Source organism: Lynx rufus, unplaced genomic scaffold (genome assembly GCF_022079265.1).
Source record: "Lynx rufus isolate CCGP_SWC_20201006 ecotype Redwood Valley unplaced genomic scaffold, mLynRuf1.p SCAF_18, whole genome shotgun sequence".
Classification (NCBI taxonomy): Eukaryota; Metazoa; Chordata; class Mammalia; order Carnivora; family Felidae; genus Lynx; species Lynx rufus.
The window spans coordinates 6,910,529-6,930,605 of NW_025814832.1; the positions used below are offsets into that span (position 1 = coordinate 6,910,529).

General features: G+C 45.4%; 2 protein-coding genes across 2 annotated transcripts in view; both read right to left on the reverse strand.

Annotated features, from left to right (window-relative positions):
- Nucleotides 1-4,220: 4,220 nt before the first annotated feature.
- On the reverse strand, nucleotides 4,221-9,914 carry COPRS (coordinator of PRMT5 and differentiation stimulator). Its single transcript, XM_047080543.1, has 4 exons — nucleotides 9,771-9,914; nucleotides 7,312-7,378; nucleotides 5,434-5,655; nucleotides 4,221-4,755 (listed from the first exon to the last, which is right to left on the reverse strand). Exons 1-4 carry the CDS (start codon nucleotides 9,867-9,869, stop codon nucleotides 4,586-4,588), a joined length of 558 nt encoding a protein of 185 aa, XP_046936499.1. The 5' UTR covers nucleotides 9,870-9,914; the 3' UTR covers nucleotides 4,221-4,585.
- A 3,178-nt stretch (nucleotides 9,915-13,092) lies between these two features.
- The window catches only part of UTP6 (UTP6 small subunit processome component), a 28,099-nt gene continuing 21,114 nt past the window's right edge, over nucleotides 13,093-20,077 (reverse strand). The window contains exons 15-19 of the mRNA XM_047080808.1: nucleotides 18,758-18,838; nucleotides 18,548-18,657; nucleotides 17,363-17,429; nucleotides 14,629-14,701; nucleotides 13,093-13,700 (exon numbers count right to left, since the gene is read on the reverse strand). Coding sequence (XP_046936764.1) covers nucleotides 13,543-13,700; nucleotides 14,629-14,701; nucleotides 17,363-17,429; nucleotides 18,548-18,657; nucleotides 18,758-18,838 — 489 coding nt within the window. The 3' untranslated portion in view covers nucleotides 13,093-13,542. The remainder of the gene's footprint in view (nucleotides 13,701-14,628; nucleotides 14,702-17,362; nucleotides 17,430-18,547; nucleotides 18,658-18,757; nucleotides 18,839-20,077) is intronic.

Sequence of the window (20,077 nt, forward strand, 5' to 3'; positions counted from 1 at the left end):
TTCTTTTAAGTAGGCTCCACGCCCAGCAGGGAACCCAGCGACGGGCCTGAACTCATGACCCTGAGATCAAGACCTGAGCTGAGATCAAGAGTCAGATGTTTAACCATGATGCCCCCGCTCCATGATGATACTTTCCATACACCATCTCTGCCGAGCTGATGACCTACATCCCCCGGCCCAAGCAGTAACTTGTTCTCATCTGGTAAGTTTCTGTTAATATTGCTTCTCTTGCATTTGCGGCGTTCGAGAAGCAAAACTGACGTTCTCTCTGACCATCTTACTTTCCAACCCTGCGCTTCCACCGGGGCCTCTGCGGTTCTCCTTACATCCTCATGCAGTACCAACTGGGGGCAGTGGGCACAAGGTCAGCTCATGTCCATCTTCAAAGGTTCTCCCTGTCCCACGGCCCCTCTGGGTCCATCAGGTTCTCTGCACGCTTCAGTCCTGAGCACCTTCCCGCAAGATGGTCCTGACTGCCTACGAGAACCAACAGCTGTCACGCTCTGAGGACCTAACTTCCCAGGACACTCCAGGAAGCAGGGCTCATGTGCCACCTGCTCTTAGCCTTCCCAGATCTGTCTTCTGTATTTTTCTTCTCACAACCCAGGGGGCTTGGGCGAGAGGGACTGAGGACTGTCTTTCTTCAAGACACATAGTCTGTTGGTCCAAAGCCTGTTGCCTCTTTACAAGAATAGAAAGAAAGAGAGAGGGAGAGAGGAAGGGAGGAAGGAAGGAAGGAAGGGAGGAAGGGAGGGAGGGAGGGAGGGAGGGAGGAGGAAAGAAAAGAAAAAGAAACATTTAGAAAGAAAATAAGCCCCTTTTTGTAAAACAGAAGATAGAAAAATGTCTTGGCTGTCTTTGACCGTGTCACATGCCTCCACTAAGGCAACGAACAGCATGCTTACATGGAGAGAGGGCGTGAGAGAAACAAAGGCATATCACAAATGTCATCTGGTCACTTGATAAACACGTATTTACTCTCCTTTCCCTCACTCAAGATTTTTGCTGCGGTCAGTTGTGATTCCTTGCTTGGTAAATGACATTGTTTGAAAGAAAGGTCAGAGTCAAGTTTTCTCTCTTGTTCCTCCGAACAGTCCCTCAGGCACCTACATTTCTCCATTGGCTTCCTTCTGCTTCTTTTTCTCCGTTCCCTTCTTGTCTCTCCCATCGCTGCCTCTTCCCAGGCTGGCTCACACATCCCGAGAGAAGCTGGCTGGAAGTCACCATTGCCCCCAGTCAAGAGACACAACAGTGCCAAAGGCACAGCTCAAGTGGCCACGTGCATGCCCCAAAACATTTTAGCCTGAAATGTCCATGCCCCCACCCCTGCACCTGCCCCAAGCCAGTACATTATATGAACACTTTCTTTTTTTTAATGTTTATTTATTTTTGAGAGAGGGTGCAAGCAGGGGCGGGGCAGAGAGAGAGAGAGGGAGAGCAAGAATCTCAAGCAGGCTCTACACTCTTAGCCTGGAGCCCGATGCTCACGTGGCTTCATCTCATGAACCGTGAGATCATGACCTGAGCCGAAGTCAAGAGCTGGATGCTTAATGGACTGAGCCGCCCAGGCGCCTCATTATATGAACACTTTCTAATTCCTACATCCCAAAATGTCCTTTTTAGCCTTCATCTTACTTGCTCTCTGTAAAAGATGGTCATTCCCTCCTTAAAACTCTCTTCTTAGGGGTGCTGGGTGGCTCAGTCAGTTAAGCATCCGACTTCAGCTCATGACCTCACAGTTCGTGAGTTCAAGTCCCGCGTTGGGCTCTGTGCTCACAGCTCAGAGCCTGGACCCTGCTTCAGATTCTGTGTCTCCCTCTCTCTCTGCCCCTCCCCCATTCACACTCTGTCTCTGTCTCTTGAAAATAAATGTTAAAGAAAAACAAATTTTTAAATAAAAATTAAAAAAAACAAAACTCTCTTCTTAGATTTGGCTTGACTGACACCTATGCTCACCTGGTTCTCTTTTTCCTCCACTGTCACAGCCTGGCCCTGGGTCCGACCTTCCATCTAGCCTTTCGCTGCAAATGCACTGCAAGCTTCTGTCCTCAGCCCTCTCCTCACTACACACCCTCACAGAACAATCTCAACCTATCAATGCTGCAACACCTTCCAAAACCTCAAAAATCCCCACAACATGCCCTCTCCTTCCGCCCTCCTCCTTGTCCCTTCTGATGCCAGACACATATATGCAACTGCCTATTGACGGTTTAGCTAAAAAACAAAAAGCCAGAGAGAGGATAAGATTGCTAATTTCTGGGTGCCTGGGTGGCTCAACTGGTTGAATGTCTGAGTCTTGATTTTGGCTCAGGTCATGATCCCAGGGTTCATGGGTTCGAGCCCCACATCAGGCTCTGTGCTGACAGTGCAGAGCCTGCTTGGGATTCTCTTTCTCTTAAAATAAACTTTAAAAAAAAAAAAAAGATTGCTAATTTCCTATATTTGAAAGGAAATCAGGACCACAGAGCACACCAGGACCACGTGGGGGTAGATTCCAACTCAAAACAACGGAGAATTTTCTCACAAAGACCACTAGCCAACAGTGGATGGGACCCTTCTGAGGCAGTGACTAGAAGAAAGGATTCTTGCACATGGTACAAGGCCAAACTAAGCAATATTAATAGTCTCTCCCTATGAGATTGATACTTCTCAGCTCAGCATTCAGAGATTTAAAAAGATAGATATTTGTTGTTGGGTTTGTTTTTTTTCATTTTGAGTACCTAAAAGCACAATTCATTTTAGGACACTGATTAGAAATCATTGCAGGGCACCTGGGTGGCTCAGTCAGTTAAGTGTCCAACTCAGTTTCAGCTCAGGTCATGATCTCACAGTACGTGAGTTCAAGCCCCGCATCAGGCCGTGCACCACAGAGCCTGCTTGGGATTGTCTCTCCTTCTCTCTGCCCCTCCCCTGCTTGTGCTCTCTCTCTCTCTCAGAATAAATAAAGTTTAAATTTTTTTTTAAAAAAGAATAAATAAATGCTTGTTCTCATGCCGGTCTAATCAGCTCTGACACTGGGAAGAGGAGACAAGGCAGAGCAGTATAGTGACAGGGTCTATGACTGTCCCATCAGCAAGGATAGTGGAGGGGACATTTTTTCTCCCTAGGACAGTTTTGGTCATGAGGCCCCTCACAGTGAAAGCCACTGCTTTCCCTCATCAGGTTCTGCCTTGCTCACACACTTTGTGGGGCCTCTGAAAAATCATGTAAATGGTTAAATGCTCATTTAACCGCTATGGAGCTGACTCAGATTTCAGATTTGAAACTTGTTCTTGAATCAGCTTCAACAGGGAGGCAGGGAGGTTAAGAAGCAATCCCTGAGCTTGCCAGAGAGGCAAAGGTGACTTACTCTGGTGCATCGCAGACCTGCCAACGCATGGTCCCCAGATCTCGCCTCTAGGCGTGTTCTCACACAGGGGTGAGCAGCCAAGGAAAGCAGACTCCAAAGTCACGTGTGGGTTTAGGGCACGGTTCTGCCATTTCCTGGCTGTGAGATCTTGGAGAAGTCCAAACATTTTGTCTTTTTTTTTCCTCATCTCTAAAATAAGGCAACTTAGGGGCACCTGGCTGGCTTACTCAGAGAGCACATGACTCTTCATCTCAGGATCGTGAGTTCAAGCCCCATGTTGGGTATAGAGATTACTTAATAAAACTTTTTAAAAAATAAAATAAAACAAAATTAGGCAATTAAAAAAATAGCGACTTCAGGGGCACCTGGATGGCTCAGTCAGGTAAGCAACCGACTTCAGCTCAGGTCATGATCCCATGGTTCACAAGTTCAAGCCCCGAACTGGGCTCTGTACTGACAGCTCGGAGCCTGGAGCCTGCTTCGGATTCTGTGTCTCCCTCTCTGTCTGCCTCTCCCCCACTAGCACTCGCTCACGCGCTCTCTCTCAAAAATAAAAATAACTTTTTTTAATAAAATAAAAAATAAAAAAACAGTGACTTCATATAAGTAATTATAAAGAGTAAAAGATTAAATGGAGAGCAGAGTTCAAAATCCTTTCATACCAATTGAGGGCTATATAATTGCTGGCTTAATTTATTTGCCATTTAGTGTTCCAACTTGCAGAAAGCCCTTGTTAACTGAGTAAACGGTCAATTTTTCATCAACAGGAAGAGAAATCAGTCACAAAGTCACCAACATCTCTTGGATTCCAATCCCTGGCCAAAACATTATTTTCTTTTACAGAGTACTTTTAAGGGTCCAAGTACCTCAAGCCTTAAAAATGTAAGCCAGGTAACTTTAACTGAAGGAGTAAGGCTTTATCTATAAGTATCTAATTAAAGGGGTGGGGGGGGGGAGACAAAAGCAAATCAAATTTTTTCTACCTTTATTTATAAAGAACACAGCTCCTCCTGACACAGACACGAACACTCACACGTTCCAAGGAGGAGCTCGATAAAAACAACAACAACAATAGCAGAACTGGAGGACATCGGGACCTTATTTAACACCAGTCTGTGTGCCCGACTCGGGGATCACTGGGAATGTGTCCTCAAATATGACATCTCACCTCAAACAAAGGAAGACAGGCCTTCATCTGGAGGGTGCACCCACCCCCCAGGCAAAAAAGCTGCACACTCAATCTTCAGCATCATCGAACTGTCCTGTTTCAAAGACCATCTTGGAATAGTGGGGTATCAGCGGAGGTGGGTGGTGCCAACTGGGGTCATAGATCATATCTCCTTGCGGGGCACAGCACACCCAAGGTTTGACCTCCTGAGAAATGCAACCCTGGATGTCATCGGCATCTGCAAGCAATTAAAAAAAAAAAAACAGATTAAAAGGAGAAGGGGAGGTGAGACACATAGCCAAAAAATGTCTAGGGGACAGACATTAGCCATGTCTTTGTTTAAAAATACACATGCGGGGTGCCTGGGTGGCTCAGCCAAAGCGTCTGACTTCGGCTCAGGTCATGATCTTACGGCTCGTGCTTGATTCAAGCCCAATGTCGGGCTCTGTGCTGATAGCTCGGAGCCTGAAGCCTGCTTCAGATTCTGTCTCCGTCTCTCTCTGCCCCTTCCCTGCTCACGCGCTCGCGCTAATACAAATAAACATTAAAAATTTTTTTTCAGTACACAGGCAGAGCCCTCCTTCAAGGATTGCATGCCCAAGCTGTGCTTCTCAGAGGACGGTTCTTAGTGCAGAGGAAGCAACCGCAGAAGAGCACTGCTGTCTGCAGCAGCTAGATTCACACAGACATTTCTGGGAGAGTAACATTGCTTTCATGTTAAAACTGATGCATTATAAAGTCAACTGTGAAATTTGCATTTTTCCCCCAACATGAAAGAGAAGCTGTCACAGAAATTTCAGCTCTGTAAAAGGTTATCAGGCTGAGCTCACAGATGTGGGTCCTTCATCCAAACTGTCAGCCTTTGGGGTAGCCTGGTAGGTAACCTGGTTTGGGACCCTAGAAACACCACACCTACCATACGGATTCCCTTGATCTGCTTTCAACTCCAAGTCCCAGTCCTCGTTAAAAAGATCAGCAGCCTGTTCCTTGGGCGGGCAGTCGGACACTCCTTCTGACAGCTCCCAGGTATTCAGGTCCCCATCAGAATCCTCATCCTCCACGGCAAAGTCTTCCTCTTCCGAGTGGGTGCCCTCACCATGGGCAGGACTACCATTAGGGATGCTCTGTGCTCCACTGGCTAAGAAATCAACAGAAGGAAGGTTTTAAAACCACTAGCAACTACACAGGGACTACTCACGTGCTTGGAAAATGTTTGGCAGACATACTAAGAGGGCAAGAGTAAAACAAGCATACAGAGTTCTTTAGCCACCTGAGCACTTAAAAAAAATGTTCTGTTTACATTTTTGGAAGTAGGATTGATCATTTCTTTTCAATAAAATCTTTTGCCTTCAACGAGGCCATTAATTGTCAGGTCTTATCATGCACACAGGGAATCAAGCAAATCAAGCACAGTTTATATATTTAAGTAGTTTACAGGTAACTGAGGCAAAGCACATCTGGCAGATGATAAGCTTTCATAATACAAACTTGAATTTTTACTCGTGTATTTCTCTCTTCATCATCAAAGAGCACAGGACAAGGGGCAGTGGGAGGAAAGCAGGCAGAAGAGCAGAACCCATCAGCCACAGAGGCAGCCACCACGTCTCCTCCTCCTGATATTGGGGAGAGCTGGAAGGTATATTTTCAAAAGGTATTAAGATAATAGAATAAAAGCCTGGGGAAGGATAATGGACCCCAAGTACAAGGTGATGCCAGGTCAGAGCTGGGAAAAGAATCAGCCTAAAAACAGCCATGCTATTAACAGTGTATAATAATACCAGCTATAAGCACAGAAGTCATAGGTCAGGGCATGGGTTCTGGAGCCAAACTACCCTGCTCCAAACCCCAGTTCTGTCAATTCTGAATTGTGTGATTGAGCTGAAATGTACTCAACCGACTCGTCAGTAACTTAAATACAAAATCATCACACAGCACAGCAATTCCACTCCTGAACGGATACCCAAAAGAATCGAAAGCAGGTATTTAGGCAAGACTTGTACAAAAGTGTTCATAAGAGCATCATTCACAATCACCAAAGGGTATAAACAACTCATAAGTGCCTATCAACTGATGAATAAGCAGCCAAGATGTAGTATATCCAGACGATGGAACTGTTCAGCCATAAAAAGGAATGTACTGATTCATGCTACATGAGTCTTGAAAATATCATGCTGAGTGAAAGAAGCCAGACACAAAAGGCTACGTAGCGTACCCTTCCATTTGCACGCAACTCACATTCTCCTGTCCAGTACAGGTAAATCCACAGAAAGATTAATGGTCTGGCGCGGGGGGGGGGGGGGGGGGGGGGGGGGGGGGCGGAATCGCTCAAGGAAGGGGGTATGGGGTGGGACTACTTATCAGTCACAGGGTGACCTTTTGGAGTACTGAAAATGTTCTGGAGCTAAATAAGCGTGGTGGTTGCACAGAACTGTGAAGGTACGAAACGCCACTGGCTTGTACGCTTTAAAATTATTAAGTGGTAAATTTTATATTTGTGTTTTACCACAATCTTTTTTTCGTTTTTACTCTGAGCCTCGGTTTCCTCATTTGGAATATGAAGACAGGATTGTGGTGTCTTTCTCAATAGAAGGGAAGGGTTTGGTCACAAGGTGAGGCCTTCCCTTAAGGAAGCTCCAGCGGGGCTTCCAAAGGAGGATGCCACGGAAACACTAGGCAGAAAAGGCAGCAAAGAGAACTGGCCAGGAAGAGAAGGTAAACAAGACACAGGAACTGTCCCTCTCCTCGATTCCTTGGTCTCCCCCCACATCCAGCCCAGTCTCCACCGTCTACTTGCCTAGCCGATCCACGGCCTTCTCAGTGTCTCTCTCCTGACCGGAGTGGTCAGCTGGGACAAAGCCAGCCTGCAGGAAGAAGAAACAATTACCCAGGACTCGGATATCTGGGGTGTCCCCAGTATTAAGCTATTGCCTTGCAGCCCCAAACCCACCCCTCCATCCTCACCTTTGTGAGGGTGGGGCTGGGACACTGCGACCCACATCTCTGCTTTGCCCTATAGATGTGGCAAGGCTGGGGAGCCAAGGGGTTCGCCCTTTCCTCCTTCTGCAGACACCACCCCAGCAACACTCCGCCCTTGCGGCAGCAGCGCCTTCCACTCGATCCCGTCTACACTTTGCCAACACTTGCAGAGGCAACCTCATCACTGGGCTCTCTCTTCAGGGCTCTCTCTCCCAGACCCTCAGGACCCCTCCTCCAAGCTCAGAGACCCCAGTAGTACTTGGGGGCTGTGCTTCCTCCTCCGAGATTGGAATTTCAGCTCTGCTAAGGCTCTCTTCTGAGCCTGTAATTTTTTTTTTTTAAGTTTACTTATTTATTTTGAGAGAGACGACAGAGAGAGCGAGCAGGGGAGAGGCAGAGAGAATCCCAAGCAGGCTATGCACTGTCAGCACAGAGTCTGACGCGGGGCTAGAACTCACGAACAGTGAGATCATGACCTGAGCCAAAACCAAGAGTCAGATGCTAAGTTAACTGAGCCACCCAGGTGCCCCTGAGCCTGTAAACTGTAATCATTCCAACCTCATTCCTTTGTTCCCTCAGCCCTAGGGGTGGTAGCTGTTTCCCCACAGTTGCTACCTCCATGTTCGTTTATACCTTTTCAGTAACTCAACATTCTTTCAACTTCTGTCTCCTGATACATGGGGGCAACAGAGCTTTAGTTCCTAAGTGTCGCTGAAGGGAAATCATCTTCCCCCACAGCCAACCATATGCTTCTCTGCTCCCATCACTCAGAAGTTCCTGAAATCCTGTCCCTTCCAAGACCACTTTAAATGGAACAAGAAATGTTCGCAGCCTGCATCCGAAGACCTGGTTTTAATCCCAGCTCTTGCCATTCATTCAGGGTGTGACCTTGGATACATCACTTCAACCACCATACCTGGGTTTCCTTCTGGGGAAAGCGGAGATGACTGTCCTGACCTTGCAAGGGGCTTATGAGGGGATAACACTTATGAAAACACCTAGCACAGAGCAGGAATGTAACATTTGTTGAATTTAAATCCACCTTCTTTGCCCCTACATCGAAACTGTACTTGGCACCTGCCCCAATTAGCTCATGATGTCGTCATCCCCAGATTTAAGGAATAAACTCCCTCTTCTGTAGTCAATGACAACCCGGGGTCACTACTGCAGGTCAGCTGGTCGGACCCCTCGGGTGGACCACTGTCACAGCCCCCTGCCCAGCTGACAGCATCAATCGCCACTCTGCTCAAGAATCTTCAACAGCCCTCCATGCAGGAGTATAAAATTGACCATGGCATTCCCACCTCCCCATCACAGCCCGTCGACCTGTTGAGCACCGTTCTCTCCCCTGGCCCTGAGGCTCTGCATCCCCAGCTCCCAGCCATTTGTCGGGTACTGCCTCACCTCCACACCTCTGCAGGCACCCCCACCCCCACCCTGTCACCTTGGAGAGAAAGCACACATCCCTTCCTGCTACGTCCTGACAAAATCAGTCCATCCTATCTGCACGCGGAAGTTTTTTGTTTTTTTGTTTTTTTCACTAGCGCTACATCTTTCATATCTTACTCTGGTTTAGTACCATCTTTGATGCTTAAACAAGCATTCCATTCCTTCCTCCGATGAATAGCTGTCTATCGTGGCGGGCCCTAAGCTAGGCGCCGGGTTAACAGCAGTAACCAGGGGATTCCTACCCTCACGGAGCTCGCTATCTAGCAGAACTTACTGACTGTAAACAAGGGCAGGTGATGCCCGTAATAACGGTCTTTGGAAAACCAGGAGCTGTCTGGCGCGCAAATGAAAACAAGTTTCTGGAAACCCTGCGTCAAGCCGGGCCTTTGGTTTCAGTAAACAGAAAAGGAGAGCGCCTGAGACATCATGTGGTGCTCAGGGTGCGCTGTGCATCCCCACCCATGGACACAGGTCCTGCGGGGACGGCGGGCTCCTCGCCGCCCTCACCTGGCCTCGCTCCAGGCCCCGGGCAATGGCCCCCAGCTCTCGGTCATCAGCATCGCTTCCCATTTAGCAAGCAGGCGGAGGCGCCCCCGGGACAGCCAGCCTCCCCTCCGCTCCCGCTCGCCCACTCACGCCCTCGGCGGCCCCGCCCCGCGGCCCCGCGCTGCCGCGGCCCGGCCGTTTCCAGCGCGAACGCGCGCCCAAACGGCGCCCCCCGCCCCGCCCCGCGGCCCCCGCCCGGCCCCGCCCCGCCTCGCCCGGCCCTGCCCGGCCCGCGAGCCCCGAAACTTCCCGCCCCTCGCCGCAGGCGGCGGCCGCGCTCACCCCCGGGCTGGGGGGCGCCTCCCGTGCGCTCGGCAGCGGCGGCCCCCGAGGCGGCTCGGCGGCCCCCAGCGCCAGGGCTCCGGCGGCCTGACGGTCCATGCCTGGCGGCCCGCGCCTCCGCGCCCTGGACGCTGCTCGGCCACGTGACGCGCCCGCCTGGCTGCCAGCCGGAGGATACGCCGCGGAGGGGCCAATCAGCCGGGGGTGCTCCCGGCCGAGCGGGGCGGGACACGGGTCACGAGGAAGCCAGGGGCGGGGCGGCGCGGGAGGGGCGGGGCGCGCCCGACAGCCAAGCCCCCTTCCTAGGGTCCCGGGTTCTGATTCTTCTCGCTCCTCGTGCTCGTGCTCCTGCCGGTGCACATCCCAGTGCTGGCGACTAGCAGGATCTGAAATGCCAGCTGTTATCCCTACCCCACCACGCTGATGATGTGCCTCAGCCCCCAAATCTCGAATCCCTGGTTAGACTAATCAATTACCCGAGTCTACCTGATAGTCTACAAAGCTCAGCTCTCAAAAGTTTGAATGCAATTTAGACCCAACCACATTTGTCACAGGTTTCCGTAGAACTCAGGCTGGAACTGGGCTATAACCCACCCACAAATGGATGAGACAGCTCAGCAGCTCAGTGATTCTCCACGTTAAGTTAATGACAGTTCTTAGAAACCAGGACAGATGATGAAAACCATGTCCAGACACGGTATGACGGTCACAGTAACCCTAAACATTTGGTGCTGTCACTGTAGTCTGGCTGGGCTCCAATTTTTTAATGCTCAAAGTCTGGCCCTCTACAAGCTGAGGGCAGTAGCAGATCGGCAGGGCCTGAGCTGGGGAGGAACCCTTCCCTGCCTTTCCCCATGCTGCCTAAACTCTTAATAACATACCGGTGCTCAAGGTGTGATACTCATTTTAAGAATGAAATAGAAAAGCTAGAAGCTGGGATTCCCTGCTCACTAGGCCACTTTATGACAACCTTTCGGGACATTAGGGAGCTTATTCCTTCATCTCCCTGTAAGGATGTGTTTATAAACCATAAAAGACATTTGAACAAAACTAGCATTATGGGGGTGGGGGGAGAGGCAAAGTGGGTAAAGGGAAGTGGCAGATACAGGCTTCCAGTAGTGGAATGAGTAAGTCATGGGCATAAAAGATACAGTACAGGAAATACAGTCAATGGTATTGTAGTGGACCTGTATGGTGACAGATGGTGGCCACGCTGTGGTGAGCACAGCCACACAGCAGGAGTTGTCGAATCCTTGTTGTACACATGAAACTAATGTTGACATTGTCTCAACCACACTCAAATTTAAAAATTTAAATAAAAGTTTTTACTACAAAAAAATTAGGGTAACCGCTGATACACAGTATTTTTTCTCTCCTCTATGTAGACCTTCCTGCAGGGAAAAGAATGTGGCCAACTAATGTGTGAGCTGTTCTGATCCATGAGTCAGTTTCCCCAAATCTAATTGGATCCAGGTCACCACTCTCCCATAGAACTTTCAATGGCAGAAATAAAAGCTCTATTATCTGTGCTGTCCACTATGGTAAACGTGTGGCTATCAAGAACTCGAAATGTGGCCTGGCAGGTCTAGGTGAACTAGCCAGATGCACCTTCGCAACCTGCATAACGAGCCCCAAACCTAGGTGTTGGGATGATCCCAGGTGACCCACCTTCATCACCTTGCGTTAAGGAGCCAACCACCACCCTCCTCACTCTCATCTCTTACAAGCATGTATCTCCCTCCTGAAACAAAAATGCCATGTCGGGATTGGGAATGTTAAACTTCCCAGGACTCCATGAAAAGGTCAAAGAGGAAACTGTTCTTATTTACATACATATGTTATCATACAACAAATGACAAGCAAACAACATTTAGAGTACAAAATCTCAAAGTAAAAATGCCCTAAAATAGACTTTCATATCATTAGGAACTCAACATATAATAAAAGTAGTACCACAATCAGTAGAGATAAAGGGCTAGCCACAAATGGTGTTGTAGAAAATTTAGTTAAGTGGTTGGGGGGAAGAAAATGAGTTGTCTAAGGCAAGAGGAATAGGTATCATACACACACATCTTCTGGGCATCAAAAAACACCACAAAAAAAAAAAAAGCTAGGGGCAAATTATTTGCAACAAAGGAGAGACAAACTAAAAATTAATATTCTTAATATTTTAAAAATTCTTTTAAATTAGTAAGAAAAAAGTTCAAAAAATAGTCGTGAAAAAACAAGAGAACCAAGAAAAACACATTAAACTTCATTAATACCCACCGCAGGTAAAGTACTGACCTTTTCCTACATTGCATGAAAGTATCCTCATACATTGCAAACTGGCAGTACATATCAGTATCTTTAAAAGTTACACCCTTTAATCCAGTAATTCTACCAGCAAATATCACACTCCTAAAGAAATAACCAGCGATGTGAACAAAGATCTATAAGAATCATCAACAGTATTTATAAGAAAAAAATCAGATATACAAGATCCAACCACAAGGCATTAGTAAAATAAGTCATGGCTCATCCATACAATGGAATGTTATAAATTCATTACATGTTTTTAAGGCTATTTAATGACATAGAAAAATAACATAAGTGAAACATACTGCTAAGGAAAACTACACTTCTCTCGGTGACCTGAATGCTTCTCCCAGTGACCACAGTGTTAAGTTAAAGGATGTAAAATTCAAACAGTAGCCTACCCTACTCCCAGAATGCCCTCTCTGCTCCAAGCCATCCTCCACTCTGGCTTCTGAAGGCCTTCTTTACTGCTCTCATCTACACCCTACCCACGTCCTCCTTTTGTTGCTGGACCTCCCCACCGTAGACACTTCTCTGAAGATTAGTCCCAGACAGAAGACACTTTTGTAAAGTCTTTATCCTCTTAAAGGACTTTTCCCAATACCCAGCATCCTCTTCTGCTGCTTCAACAAGCTCTCTCAGGATGTCCAGCTGTCCCGCCAAACCCTACCGCCATCCCAAAAGCTTCCCTTCTTTTCTGCTAATAGTGGGCACTTAATGAGTGAATGAATAAGTAATCTAACAGTATAAATCCAATGTCGTAAAGGAAATCAGAGTTTAACTCCAGATGATGAGGTTATAGGATGGTTTAATTTCTTCTCCACATTACTCTGCTCCCTCTATATTTCCTACAACAAATGTACACCATGTATACTTTTTTTAAAGTATTTTTTTTAATGTTTATTTTTTGAGAGAGAAGGTGTACACATGCTCTCAGGGGAGGGGCAGAGAGAGAAAGAGCATCCCAAGCAGGCTCCACCCTGTTAGCACAGAGCCCAATGCGGGGCTCGAACTCCCAAACCCTGAGATCATGACCTGAGCCGAAGCCGGACGCTTAACCAACTGAGCCGCCCAGGGGCCCCATATATACTTTTTTAATAAGAAGAGAACAAACAAATGGAACTGTACTTTCTCCTCCATTATTACTGGCCCCTAGGTACAGTTTAGAGCTACTCATTCTTGACCAAGGGTAACAAGAAAACCTCAGTTGTATGATTTCCATATATTTTGAGAAGCATTTAGGACCGTACAGTAGTAGGTCAGACCTTAACAAGTAGCTTCTTGCCACTAAACAGCAATTCTCTTTTCTGGAATTAAAAATTAACACACTAACAAAACTAAAAAAGCATGTCCCAAAATCAGACAGCCATCTTGTCTGCTATCTCTCAACAAACTGCAGATGAACTCCTAATACAAATCTGGCCAAGAGGGCTTACAATGCTATTTCCCAAAGGGGGCTACGTTCTTCCTCTTGTCACAAATGGCCGGCTTGATGCATAGCGTGTTTAGCTACAAATGCTTCTGCTGACTCTCCCTGCAACATTTTCATGGCTCGCCAATATATCTGCCCGCAGTTCTCAGGTCTACCAAGGGGGTGGTTCAGTTCTTCTTTGATGTAATCCATCCAAAGATCTTTGAAGGCAAACAGTATGTTATTACTGTAAACATACAACTAGATCATTGATAAGGCTTTATTATATAAACTATTTAATACTGATTCAATATAAGATTTCTAAGAAGCTGAACTTGTTGCTATTATCTCCCTAGAGCCCTATGTGAAACAATGCCTCTCTCAGCTTCTTTACACTGAGAAGTATCAAAACTTTTTTTTAAGTGAAAACCTCCATTTTAAATCAAGACAATCCACGTATTTCATAAACCAAAAATACTAAATATTTTAGCGGGAGGATTCTGCTGAGTCTCTTTCAAGGTGAAAGTGAGTTTCAATGAATTCATTATAACCTTCTTATAATGCTTAATAAAACTCGCTTAGGTTATGAAAAATGCCATTTTCATTCACCTCACCAGGAGAAAGTCTGCTAAAAACCTTGTAAAAGCTAACGTATTTTTTTAATCTAAATTTAAGCACTATATAATATTTTTGACTTCATAAGTAAACGGATTTATATGACATACCTACAGCCAGAAATACGTTTTGTGGGTCCTCAATGAGGACAATGTGGCAACAGCCAGTGACAACTAATGTCAATTAGCATCCCGCTCCACCTTTGCTATCACTCCCACTCTTATTCTAACCTACATTAACCTTTCCTTTACAAATACCACATTTTTTAAGAGTATCAAACCCAGCAAATCTTTCTCTAATCCAGAGTTCTTAAAAGAAGACCCACAGACTCTTAATCTCGTGAACTTGAAATTATAAGCCAAATTATGTCTGTAAGTATTTATGCACAAAGTAAGGGAGCAGGCAGTAACAGGATACCATCTTTATTCTCAAAAAGGGCCATGACCCACAAAGAGTTAAACACTGTTCTAACCACACTGATGGGTTACAGACCACACATGCAAACAGACGTGTCTGTAACTGAAGTTTACTTACCAGAATCTACAGATCCGAACTCTCTCAAAGCCCTCTCATAATATTCTCTTAAGTTCACCATCTTGCAGGATTCCTAACAAAATAATCAGACAATCTTGCCTCAAAAGCCTAATTCAGAATGTCACAAATTCATTTCAATCACATTGTTAAACAGCTACCACCCATTAGGGATTTGTAGGGGAAAAGGCTCATGATGTAGGATGAACACAGCCTGGCTCTCAACGTATTCAGAGGAAAGTCAAAATACAGGAGACACCAGAGTGAAGTCAATGTCAAACAGTGATAAAAGCACTTTGCTATGATAGCATGGAAAAAAGCCTGATTAATTCTCAGTTGGGGGAACACGGGCAGGTTCACAGGAAAATATATCTGAATGACCTGAGGGAAGAGGAGGATTTAAGTAAGTAAATTGGGAAGGTTTACTCCCTGTAACTTTGGCGCATCTGGACTCTGGCACATATTAGCTATGTCCACCTTAAAACTTATTATGTGAAAGCAAAGCCTATGTAAATACTAATATCACCTGCAGCGAGTTTTTTAAACCCTCAGACTTTAAGTTTCCCCACCCATAAAACAATAATACCTCTTAGAGCAACTACAAGTATTAAATTAAAATGCTGACTAGGGGCACCTGGGTGGCGCAGTCAGTTAAGTGTCTGTCTCTTGATGTTGGCTCATGATCTCACAGTTCTTGAGTCTGAGCCCCACATCAGGCTCTGCACTGACAGTGCAGGTTCTTGGGATTCTCTCTCCCTCTGCCTTTCTCTCTGCCCCTCCCCCACTCAAAATAACTAAAAAAAACTTTCTCTTCACCTAACACTGTATTCATTTATAAAAAATCAACTTAACTTCATGTCATACACATGCATGAAAAACAGAATCACTCTTTGTTAAAGGCTCATAGCGGGCAAAGGACAATGCAAAGTCCCTTCTTGGTGGTACCCCCTTTTGGTCTTGTAACCTGCACGTCTCTGAAACCAGTATCATGACCTCCTTTATGGAAGAGGATGCCAAGGTTTAGAATTGCCCAAGACACATAACTATTATGTTATTAATCTGAAGCCTGGTTATTATTATGCTCTCTTTGCTCCTCCCCACTTGCACTCTATCTCTCTCTCTCTCAAAAATAAAATAAAAACATAAAAAAATTAAAGAAACAAATTTAAAAAATGTACTTCTTTGGGAGGACCATCTTGCAGTATACAAAGAGCCATAAAAAAACTATTATCTCCAGTCCCAGAAATTTATCTCAAGAACCTGAATTATTATTCAAAAGAATAAAGGGAAAAAAAAGCTGTATAAACAAAATGCTTACATCACTCTTATTTTCATTATCAAAAATCTGGAAACAACCTGTATGTAATGGACTGGTTAAGAAAACTACAGGTTTAAGAATAATACTACAACCATTAAAAATGATAACCATGTGAAAACACAGGAAATGTGTTTACAAAATAATATTGAAAAAAGAAAAAGAAGAAGAAAGAACCTCCACATGGCACGTATGTCAGAAATAATTCTTGTATGAAAAAAATCTTATGGGGCGCCTGGGTGGCGCAGTCGGTTAAGCGTCCAACTTCAGCCAGGTCACGATCTCGCGGTCCGCGAGTTCGAGCCCCGCGTCAGGCTCTGGGCTGATGGCTCAGAGCCTGGAGCCTGTTTCCGATTCTGTGTCTCCCTCTCTCTCTGCCCCTCGCCCGTTCATGCTCTGTCTCTCTCTGTCCCAAAAATAAATAAACGTTGAAAAAAAAATTTAAAAAAAAAAAAAATCTTATGTGTATATGTGTAAACAAAAAAGTTAAACAATTAAAATTAAAATAAATATGGTTGGCTGCATTATTGTGACAGAATTACAGACACATTTGGATTTTCCTATATTATTTTTTTTTATTTTTTTTAACATTTATTTATTTTTGAGAGACAGAAAGAGATAGAGCACAAGCAGGGGAGGAGCAGAGAGAGAGGGAGACACAGAATCGGAAGCAGGCTCAGTCTCCGAGCTATCAGCACAGAGCCTGATGCAGGGCTCAAACTCACGGACCGCGAGATCATGACCTGAGCTGAAGTTGGCTGCTTAACCAACTGAGCTACCCAGGCACCCCTTCCTATATTATTTTTTAAACTGAGACTTTCTTGTAATTTTCCTTACTTACAAGTTCAGTTAAAACCACCTGAAACAGGGGCACCTGCATGGCTCAGTTGGTTGAGCATCTGACTCTTGGTTTTGGCTTAAGGTCATTATCTCACGGTTCATGGGTTCAAGCCCCGCATCCGGCTCCGCACTAGCAGCATAGAACCTACTTAGGATTTTCTCTCTCCCTCTCTTGTCCCTCCCTCGCTCACACATGCACATGCTCTTTCTCTCTCAAAAAAAATAAATAAATAAAACTTAAAAAAAAACCCACCAGCAACAGTTGCTGAGTGCCTACTATCTACCTCATAACCCAATACAAGAGACAAATGGGATGGTCGGATGGGAGGAAGCAGCACCTCCCAACCTGGCAGGGAGAGTTTCCTGTATGAGGTAACAGCTGAGCTTTCCACTTTCCAGACATGTACTTTGTCTTCTTTCCTTACCATTCCTTAGCCATCTCTCTGAAAAATGGTTAGATGAAGAGACCAGAAATGTACACCATGTACATAAGAAGAGCTTTTTAAATGATGAAATGCTGCCAGAGATTGGTAACCATTAATTCATTTGCCCAGACAAGGAACACACTGACAGCACACTTACTTGCTCCTTTTCAAACTGGATTATTTTCCTGAAAAAATCAACTGAAAATGGACGGCTTTCCTGCAAACTAAAATAAAGGGAGAAAACTGTTACCTTCCACAAAGACACAAAGCCTCTTACATCCCATGAATCTAATAAATACATATGCCTGCACCTCCACAACACATGGTTTAATAAAGACCTGGCCACGACACAGGGCAAGGCCTGGACTTGACCACCGGTCACTCAATAACACCAGTGTCCAATGACTTACCCCTCACCCCCACCAAACTCCTTCCTATCCAGTTTTTCCTGTTGTCTTCTTCCACACTTTTACAGTTTAAAGTTCCCTCTGCCACATCTCAAGTCTTTTCTGAAGATGACCGATAATTCCACTTCTAACAATATATTCTAAGAAAATAATTTCCAACATGGACAAATAATATTTGTACAGAAATGTTCACTAAAGCCAAATAAATTATGGTGCATCGACAGAGCAGTATATACGTAACTATGTTTAATAAAAGATGTTCATGCAGAATTGTTACTGAAAAGGCCAGTGCAATGTTCACCAACAAAATGTAATTATAGTATAATCTCAAATAAGTGAAAACAAAATCTTTAAAGAATATATTAACCATGTGTTTTTTCTCTTGATGATGGGATTACAATGAGTTATTAGTTATCACCCTTTTTTTAAAATTTTCCACAATAGGCATGAACTGCTTTTATTGTTCAAAAAAAGAAAGACTTGGGGCACCTGGGTAGCTCAGTTGGTTAAGCGTCTGACTTTGGCTCAGGTCATGATCTCACGGTTCGCGAGTTCAAGCCCCATGTCAGGCTCTGTGCTGACACCTCAGAGCCTGGAGCCTGCTTCGGATTCTGTGTCTCCTTCTCTCTCTGCCTCTCCCCTGCTCATGCTCTGTCCCTGTCTCTCTCAAAACTAAATAACCATTTAAAAAAAAAAAAAAGAAAGACTTTTTGAAAGTCTCTTGGATTACTTCCTCAGATACTATTTGCCATACACACACAATCTGGGTGTGAGGGGCTGAGTATGGGGTGGAGAGACGAATAACAGCAATGAAAGAATATGAGTGTTATTTTTTTAAGTAACCTCTACACCTAACATGGGGCTCAAACTCACAAGCCCGAGATCAAGAGTCACACGTTCTACTGACTAAGCCAGCCAAGCGCCCCTAAGAGTACCTTTTAAACACAGCTCTGGCCTTTTTGTAGCCACCGCTTCGGTAAGCCCAGTCCAGGTACTTATCCTTCAGAGTGACGGAGTCGGCACCTTTGACAGCTGAGAGAGCTTTCTACAATTTAAAAAAAAAAGACAAACTGCATGAGGAAATTTATAAATATCAAAGCATATTTTCTCTGCCCACCACAAGACTCACAACATGGGGCCTAGACCTTAAAAATGGCTTCAGTGTCTTCTTGGCTTTTGGCACCTTCGCTCCACTCTGCCCAAGAAATCCACAATGGCAGACAAATCTGGTCACAAAAAGAAAAACAAAAAGTTAGAAAATGATGGCCTAGCATTGTGCTCTGAAAACTAGTCACCACAGAGACAGGGTCCTGCTAAGATAACCAATATGTAAAATATGGATGCACTCCCAGTCTGTCCTCGCTGTGACCAAATACTCAGTGCCCAGTAGGAATGAGCGGCCAGAGCACACACAGACTTGTGACCAAGACCCCCAAAGCAGCTCTCTCCTATCAGAGCTGGCTCCCTTCTGCCGGACAGCACTGCCTACAGCTATCCTCAGGCATCTCTGAACTAAGCAATGAAGAGTCCATAGCTGGTCAGACCCACAGCTACCCAGGTCACATCTCTGCTGTCTGGGGACCCACCACACAAGTACTACCCAATCCAGGCTCAACGATCTCATCTTCATTCATGTCTCAGAAACACACACCAATGAGCTGCAAAATAATTAAGAATTTTTCCCACTTTTACTTTCCCACTTTTACTTCCAGAACACTTTTCTCCTACTAACATAAAAGGGCCTGCTAATATATTTGTTTTTCAAATTTTTTTAACATTTATTTATTTTTGAGACAGAGACAGCATAAATGAGGGAGGGGGCAGAGACAGAGGCACAAAATCCGAAGCAGGCTCCAGACTCTGAGTTGTCAGCAGAGCCCAACATGGGGCTCGAACTCACAAACCATGAGATCATGACCTGAGCTGAAGTTGGCTGCTTAACCAACTAAGCCACACAAGTGCAAAAGGGCCTGTTAATATAAAAGGACCTGGCTGGCTCAGTCAGTGGAGCGTGCAACTCTTGATATCAGGGTTTTAAGTTGGAGCCCCATGTTGGGTGTAGAGATGACTTAAAAATAAAATCTTTAAAAACAAACAAAAAAAGATTCACTGCAAAGCTTTAAGGTTTAGGAATATACGTGTGTTTAGGGGCACCTGGGTGGCTCAGTCAGTTAAGCATCCAACTTCGGCTCAGGTTTCATGAGTTTGAGCCCTGCATTGGGCTCTCTGCTTTCAGTGCAGGGCCTGCTTCAGATACTGTCTCCCCACTTCTCTCTGCCCCTCCCGTGCACACATTCTTTCTCAAAAATGAATAAACGTTAAAAAAGTGTGTGTGTTTAAAGATCAGGCTTAAGGGCGTCCGGATGGCTTAGGTGGTTAAGCATCCAACTTTGGCTCTGGTCATGATCTTGAGATGAGTTCAAGCCCCGCGTCAGGCTCTGTGCTGACAGCTCGAAGACTGGAGC

Coding starts and splice junctions, on each gene's coding strand:
- COPRS (XM_047080543.1), bottom strand. CDS start 9,869: ATGGACCGTCAGGCCGCCGGAGCCCTGGCGCTGGGGGCCGCCGAGCCG. Junction 5,656..7,311: donor GAAGGCCGTGGATCGGCTAG/GCAAGTAGACGG, acceptor TTGATTTCTTAG/CCAGTGGAGCACAGAGCATC. Junction 4,756..5,433: donor AGATCAAGGGAATCCGTATG/GTAGGTGTGGTG, acceptor AATTGCTTGCAG/ATGCCGATGACATCCAGGGT.